The sequence below is a fragment of the Chenopodium album genome, chromosome 4 (assembly GCF_948465745.1).
Source record: "Chenopodium album chromosome 4, dcCheAlbu1.1, whole genome shotgun sequence".
Lineage (NCBI taxonomy): Eukaryota > Viridiplantae > Streptophyta > Magnoliopsida > Caryophyllales > Amaranthaceae > Chenopodium > Chenopodium album.
Window position 1 is genome coordinate 16,591,845 of NC_137837.1, and position 8,002 is coordinate 16,599,846.

The following is an 8,002-nucleotide window of genomic DNA, read 5'->3' on the forward strand; positions in this document are numbered from 1 at the left end:
GTAGATTATTATTTTTGTCCATGCTGACTGTTGAGTGTTCTGAAATGTAAGATTTTCCCTCTTTGATATTGCCCTTCATCACCAGCTTTTCATCACATCGTTCGCAATTACAACGTGATCTCTCTGTAAGTGTATAGAAAGGAGTTCAAGTAATTCTCAGTTACCTAGTCTCTCTTTGATCCCCAGTAGAGTACTGAAAGTGGCACTTTTTCTGGCCTCAAATTGGTTAGTATGTCAATAGTCTAAATATGTTGTCAGGTACTGCTTATTATCATTAGACTGCTTACCATTAATGTTTGAGATTGACTACTCACAAACCTTGGTATTTATATTAAACTTCACTACAAATTTTAAATTACAGAGGTTTACATTCTTACAACAAATACCAAATCCTACTGTGAATGTTCTATTGTATTAGTATACAGTTCAGCATCAATATCGGTAGTGATAGGCATTATATCCATGGCCAAAACCTCCCATGTTGGTTGGCATTTGTTGTATGTTTGACAGTGCAGCATGGCCTTGCATACCATCCCTGTGATATTGTTGCCACATCAGTTGTTCCTCAATCAACCGTCTTTGTTTCTTCTCTAACTCTGAGATTTGCACATAAGGTGGTGGGGCGACTGCCAATGATGCTGCAAATGGGTCTACGACAGGGGAATAGAAGCCTGAAGATGATGATGGAGCCGGTAATGCTAGCATCTGGGGGTTTCCAAGGGATCCTGGAGCCACACTGCTAGCACTCCCTGTTCCTCCCATGCGATTAGCAGCTAAAGCTGCATTATTTGCCCCTTGTGTATACATGCCATTTAATAGCATTGTGTCAAAGCCACCCCCAAGGGAAGCCTTTTGATGGGGCAAATGGCTAGCTGATTGGACTAATGTCGTCTCCCAATTTGATGTGTCATTGAAGGCTTCCCACAATGGAGGTCGGGTTAGGCTGTTGCCTGTTGCTCCATCAAATAATGCTAAGGCAACGTTATCCTCGTGCTCTTCATTTGTAGGAGTATCATCTCCTAAGTTTATTAGATCAGCCTCTTTGGATTCAGGTTCATCTTTCTTCTTTGGCTCATGTTCCTTCTCTTCCTCTTTTGGGAAACCTTCTACTGGAGGAAGTGCCTTTATTGTATTCATATCCTCGACGATTTCATCTTCTTTCTCCTCTAGTGAGGCAGATTCTTTCTCCTCTTTGTTTCTGTCCATGTTAGCCAATTTGTTTACGATACTAGCTGCTTTTTCTCTTATGAATTCGTCCATAAGATCAAGCTTCTTTGGGGTGATTTTCTCAACTTCAGGGTATTCGGAGGACCGTACCACTCCTATGTCTTTACACCAGGCATAGTATGAATCGAGCTCGTCGAATTGATTTGAAATACGACAAAGAATTTCATGTACTTTGATACATTCAGGGATATCCAACTCCATAAACTGATCGATCAGAATAGCTAGTATGTCTGTAATGTCATAATATATTTGGAAGCTGTCTCTCACAATCGAATACAGAGCTACTATTACGATACGATTGTGCTTTGCAGAACCTATAATTTCAACCAAGAAAAGATGATTCATTAACCAGCATGAAAATAGCTAAGGGTACCAATGTTTTGTATATACTTGAAATAGTAAGAAGGGCAGGGAGGTGAAGAACCTGATGGCTTGGTTGATAGAAATCTTTCAAGAAGTTGTTGCAAATGATGAATCTTTGACAATACTTGTTCAGTGGAAAGGTCAGTAGTTGCTACTGTCCATGGAGAAGAACCTGAAACCGAAACATTATTACTTGAGTCACGGTATTGCTCTTCCGGCTGCTGCATTTCGTAGGATGATGAATAGGAGCGTGTTCTATGGTGATGATTTTTCCTCTTCCCCTGTACCTTGAATTCAAGTCTTTCGTCCAAGTACAAGGCGAACATCCTTACAAATGCGGAGTAGTCCCAACAATTAGACCGTGAGTCTCGGAAATCTGACATGTTGAGCATGCGAGTCCCACACCTTGTCGAGTAGAATATCTCTTGTTCAAAGGCAGGGTCTCCTTCTGATAACAGCTTTTGGATTAGCATCAGTGTCTTCAAGGCTACTACCTGTATGTTTAAGAGTAAGAAACAAATGCCATATATATGTGATCGAGCATTATTTTTATTTGGTTACATTAGGTACAAGTGTGAATATGTTATGAGTATCTTCGTATTTAAACCCAAGTGAACTACACCTATATATGTCAATTGGTTATATGATGCACCTCGCTATATATGATTATAAAAGGCGAAGGAAGCTAATGTCTGCATATTAGTCACTGCCTACTAACTTGGTGAATAACAAATCAAACAAAAGATTGAGCATTGTAGTAAATCATAAGTATATAAAGTCAGATTACCCAATTTTTGGTCTTGCTAAGGCGCCTAGAAATCGTACTAACACAAGATCCAATGAAGGCTCGAGAGTAGCAAGTCAAGCTATAGATCTCATCATAGTATTTCTCTTCAGCTGGATACTCGTCATGGCTGGTTGCCTTAACAATGGCTATATCTAAGTCCGATAACGAGGCGCTGCTTCCTACCTTTGCTAGCCCAATGGTAGTTTGATCCTTCACTGCCCCTATGGCTCTTCTAAATGCCATCAATTCTATTCAGTTTCTGAGGCTTTTTGTGGCTATTCAACTTTTCCTTATTTCTTTCTTTGGTGTTGTCTCTGCACTACCAAAGAATCCATATCAAAACGCAATTTAACGCATGCATGCAATGTATAGCAGACCATATTCTTATATGCAACGGGTGTATAGTATAAAATGTTACCACATTGTTCACTTTTACGTGAATTGAGATGACTAGAACAATGTATACAATACACCTACTTGTATACAAGTTTTTGCCAAGTACTTATCTCGATCATGCCGAAAATTATGAAAGGAAAAACAAAATTAGACATATTAAAGTAATAATTATTAAGTAAAATAAGGAGATTGATATTATGGTGAAATAAGTACCCCAGGAATTTATAATTCACAAACCTCACATGCATTACTGTGATTATTCTATATACTGTGAATGTAATAACTCTTTTATGAAACCAGAATAAACAATCTCACAAATTTTGTAATAGTTACATTTATGAGCATCCTTAATTCAAATGCGTAATTGTTCTCTTTAAAACAAATGTATAAGATTCTATTATGAATGTGTAATCTACCTCTTTTTTTTTTTTTTTTTTTTTTTTTTTTTTTTTTTTTTTTTTTTTTTTTTGGAATTAACATCTTACATTATATTTCGTAGTTATTTAAAACAGATGTATAAGCAAGGGCGGATCCAGAAATTTGTTATAGCCCGGGCCGAAGTTATAAAGCATTTCAAATAATAAGCCATAATGGAATATGAATTTAAGAAGCCCACACTTAAAAAAAAAAAAATAAAAAAAAAAAAAAAAAACCGTTGACCTTCCAAATATACAGAACAAGTAACTAACCAACTAAGCCTAATACTCCCTCCGTTTTTAAATATTTGCTTCACTTTCCTTTTCCGGTTGTTTTCAAAATACTTGCTCCACTTTCCTTTTCCGGTTGTTTTCAAATACTTGTTTCATTTCCTTTTTTAGAAAGCTTTTATAATATTTAATTTATTTCTCATACTTGGTGGACCCAACATAATACTCTCTTACCTCCATTTTTAATTACTTGCTCTATTTCTCTATGCGTTGAGTTTTAGGAGTAATTGGAGAAAGTAATAAAATATGGAGGTAATGGGGTAGTTGAGAAAATAAAAAATTGTAAAAAGCAAAAGTAGTGGAAGAATAAGAGAAGAGAGAGTATTATGTTGAGTCCACCAAGTGTGAGAAATAAATGGAACAAGTATTTAAAAACAGGCAGAAAAAAATGGAGCAATTATTTAAAAACGGAGAGAGTAATAATCATTTTCCGTATATTTATTTTTTCTTATTTGTCATAATTCAAAAAATAACCGAAAATTAGTCCAAACAGGTCCGATCTAGGTTCTTAAATTTAAAATTTCGATCTTTGGTCTGGTCCGATCTGGGCAAACCAGTCTAGTCTTCAGTTTTTGAATTTTATTATTGTTATTCTAGTCTTTGGTCCATTCCAGTCTTGGACTGATGAACAACACTAGTGGTAAGACTGGTAACCCCTCGTTCTCGAAAGTAAACCCATTTGGTGTTCACTCATATAAACTCTTCTACGTCTGTCCTCTCTTTAAACCCCTCATTCTCGGATTTTTTTTTCAACCAACCACAAAGTGGCACGTAGCACACATATTAAAACCAGTTGCCAATAGATTAGGGACCAATAGTAGAGAATGCCCTATAAAAATGGGATTATTAGATAATAATCTAACAGTGGAATTATTAACAGCGAATCGACTAAAGTTGGGAATATTAGAATCAATTTTTCCTAATGAATTATACAAAGAAATACAATGGCTCAAAAGAAAAATTAACGTCCTATAACAATGACATTGCAAGTTCAAATGACAACTCTGTTACAGAACAGTTTACCAACCATGCTTCCAGATTCTCCATACAAAACACAAAACTTTTGATTTCGGCATGGTGTTCAGACCCCTAAAGCGCTCAGAATCAGGCCTAGAAGGCTAGAAGCAGTCATGCATTCACTCAACCGTTTGCTTTCTAGTTCATCGAAATTCCTATACAAAAAATCCTCTAGACTGTGGGATTAATTTTCGCAATTAGTAGTGTAGTCTATCAGGAGCATCATTGTGCACCCGGATTCCATCTTGCTTTCAAAAATAAGATCAGCATACTGAGATATGTTAAGCCTAGTGTTCCATCTTGCTGGGTCCTGGTTGAGTAAATCTGTTAAATTGAAGGAGTAGCAGAGCAACATACACGTGGGCAAGTGGCAACACAGCTCTGAAAAATGGTATACGAGTACATTTTTCCCAGATTCTCCTGAAGCTAGAATCATTTCACAACTCCAACAACATTGCTAGTGGCTTAGAGCAGTAGGTGTTCAGTAATACAAATACCTTTGGACAACCACAGTGAACCAATATGCTTCCTAATTGATAAGCTTATCCCTCTGGAATGTATCGCTCGTGACATAAAGAGCAAGAACGGGGTATTAGCATAAAACACCAAACTTTCTGTGAAAGTAGGGATTTCTTAAGGGTAGAAATAGAAATCATTCTAAATATACATCTCCTATCCTTATTGTAAAAGTATCACCTACTTTCTTCGATGGGAATCTTTAAGCAGATTAATGTGCTTAGGTACTATCAAAAGCCAGCTAGTAAATCCAGCTAAGAATTAATAGTGCCATCAAATATGATTTCTTCCGATTATCATGAATTCTATCGACACCACCAGCATCTTGCTGTTGCTAATTACCCAGAAGAAAGACATAATAGAAAAGACATAATTTTCCTTCAAAAAAGCTTAATTTATAGCTAATCATGGACAGGATGACACTTTGGGTCAGAAAACATCTATCCAAACTTAGCCAAAATTGGGCTGAGACACTGTTGTTCATCTCTAGCATATACTTCCTATTCTTCCACTTAAACACCCATCCAAGTTGCCAAAGGCTTATACTCTGCTTCTTATCTGGCCATGACATGAAAAATCCATGTATCCAAGAAAATAAACTTCAACTGCTCCAATAATTCATGCCTAAGAACTTCAAAGATCAATGTCAAAAAAAAAAAAAAAAAAAAAACTTCAAAGATCCAATACACATACAACTATACAAGTATAATAGTTATCCATCTAGTCAAAAATTGTAAAATGAATTTTATACACTGTTATTAGATTATTTTTTGCCAATTCTGAGTTCATGAGAAACATCTATTCAAATTGAGCCAAAATTGAGCCGGGACAATGTTAATTCGCTCTAACCGAGTGCATACTCCCTAATCTTCAACTTAAACACCAATCCGATTTGCGTAAGGCATTTACTCCGAATATCTGACCAACACATGACAAATACATGTATCCAACAAAATATCATCAAATTGCTCCAATAATTCATAAGTAAGAAATTTGAAGATCCAATTTACATACAACAGCTACCTATCAATGTCTAAGATTGTAAACTGAGTTTGTATACACTAAAATTACATTATCATCTCGAAAAACAACAACATTGTTCATTGTATGCATATTCTCAAACACAGATAATACTTTCAATGAATTGAAAAGCATTATACCCTCTAAAAGGGAACAATTTATCACTTTCATCTACTACATTGCACAACAATTTCGAAACCTTAGTTCTAAAATTGTAAGTAATAACTTTACCAGGGATAGATATCACCAATGCCGAATCATCATCACCATCTCCGACATTATCACGAACAACAGCAAGAATTGAGAATGCATAAAACCGCAATCCACGCCCAAACCTATCACTATGATCCTGAAACAGCTCGGCCTCAAACCCACGTCCTAAAACATCAAGATTAACCCTGTACTTGACAAACCATTCAGCCTTACTCTTCCTATCCAACTCCAAGACATTGAATTCACTCACGCAATTCGTTCGAATCTCAATCAAATGTAGATGCCCACAAGATTCACCAAAGTACCTAAACCTCTCAATGTAAGCACCTTCAATAGCCTTTGGCAATGCCAATGACTCCACACATTCGGTATCGAAATCGAAACATATCGTAGTTTCAGTATGACTAAGCCAGTAAACCCTACCTTCCCAATAAACCCCATGATCAAACTCAACATCAAATGGACCCTTAAAGGGATCAACAACACCCCTCCTCCATTTTCGATTTCCAGAAGAATAAACATCAATTGAATACGAATTCTCCTCAATTTTCGACCCCGAAACACTAACAACTTGATAATGCGGAGACCTAGCAGGATCAAACCCTAAATTAAACCCCAAAAACGAAGAATCACAATCACCCTCATCAATTCCAGCAACAGGCAAATCAATGCAAACTTTCTGATTCGAAGTCGGATTACAAACAGAAATGAGAACCCCAGAAGAACAAAGGAAGAGACCATTACAAGACTGAAGAATATGAAAAGGGGGAGAGTTAAGGAGAGAGAAAAAGGGTGGACGACATTGTTGTTGAGAAGTGAAGGAGATGAAGTCGTAAGAAGGAGAGAGGATTTGGGAATGGTGGAGGACGAAGAGGGCGGAAGAAGGTGGGTAAAGATGGCGGTAACAATGGAGGAGAGAGAAACGGTGGTGGGAAATGACGGAGTTCCATTGTTTGTTGACGGATTTGAATCGGAGAAGGGGTTTAACGGGGACGTGTGAGAGGATTTCGGTGAGAAGGTCGTCGTTTCCGGCGACTATCTCCGGCGACGGTGACGGTGTTTGAGATGTTGACATGGTGGTGACGGGTGAGTTTTGTGGGTTTATTACTTGATGGATTGAATGTTGAAGAAATGAAACTAGGAAAGATATGGTCGCTTTTAGACAAAATGAAAGCAAATCATATTCGGTTCTTTTTTTGCGCCGGGTTACTTAGTCGATTAGCGCGTTTTTTTGAGTAACTTCAGAATGAGAAAATACTTGTTAATATGTGATATTAACGAGCTGCGTTAATATGGGATTACAAGGGTCATTTCCAGTGTTTCAGTAAGGGTTTTTTTTTTTTTTTTTTTTTTTTTTTTTTTTTTTTTTTTTTGACAAAGAGTACTATAAATGAAAAGCAAGATTACAACCTAAACTAAGTACAGAAAGCAAGATTACAGGATAAAACATTGGGGGTCGGACCATACAACTTCTTATGATTGGGAAACCAAGTATACCCGATGGGACCAGAAGCTATTCTCTTAGAGCCGCTTAACCTGCAAAACAAAGAGTTAGTAAAAAGCACGAGAGACCTACTTTGCAGAGTGGCGTATTTCCTTCTAAACCTGGGACGGGGAGACAAGACAAAACCCAACAAATTTTCAGAGGAGGACGTTGTTGGGTGAACGGAAGCTTGCAAAGGGGGAGAAACTGACAGAAGTGGTAGGAGTGTCGACGTAGCCTCACATGATGAATCTTGACTTGCCATACCTATGG

At 37.2% G+C, this 8,002-nt stretch overlaps 2 protein-coding genes across 2 annotated transcripts; both read right to left on the reverse strand.

Annotated features, from left to right (window-relative positions):
- Window positions 1-432: 432 nt before the first annotated feature.
- Window positions 433-2,620, reverse strand: LOC145627727 (putative clathrin assembly protein At1g03050). Its single transcript, XM_081680080.1, has 3 exons — window positions 2,378-2,620; window positions 1,652-2,084; window positions 433-1,541 (listed from the first exon to the last, which is right to left on the reverse strand). The coding sequence occupies exons 1-3, from the start codon at window positions 2,618-2,620 to the stop codon at window positions 433-435; spliced, it is 1,785 nt and encodes a 594-aa protein (XP_081536206.1).
- Window positions 2,621-6,052: 3,432 nt separating this feature from the next.
- Window positions 6,053-7,373, reverse strand: LOC145626768 (F-box protein At5g07610-like). Its single transcript, XM_081679246.1, has one exon. It carries the CDS (start codon window positions 7,319-7,321, stop codon window positions 6,131-6,133), a length of 1,191 nt encoding a protein of 396 aa, XP_081535372.1. The 5' UTR covers window positions 7,322-7,373; the 3' UTR covers window positions 6,053-6,130.
- Between the last annotated feature and the right edge of the window lie 629 nt (window positions 7,374-8,002).

What these genes read in the sequence shown, in the direction of transcription:
- LOC145627727 (XM_081680080.1), bottom strand. Translation starts at nt 2,620, where the DNA reads ATGGCATTTAGAAGAGCCATAGGGGCAGTGAAGGATCAAACTACCATT. An exon ending in TTAGCAAGACCAAAAATTGG is followed by an intron (nt 2,085 to 2,377) that starts GTAATCTGACTT and finishes TTAAACATACAG; the next exon opens with GTAGTAGCCTTGAAGACACT. An exon ending in TCTATCAACCAAGCCATCAG is followed by an intron (nt 1,542 to 1,651) that starts GTTCTTCACCTC and finishes TTGAAATTATAG; the next exon opens with GTTCTGCAAAGCACAATCGT.
- LOC145626768 (XM_081679246.1), bottom strand. Translation starts at nt 7,321, where the DNA reads ATGTCAACATCTCAAACACCGTCACCGTCGCCGGAGATAGTCGCCGGA.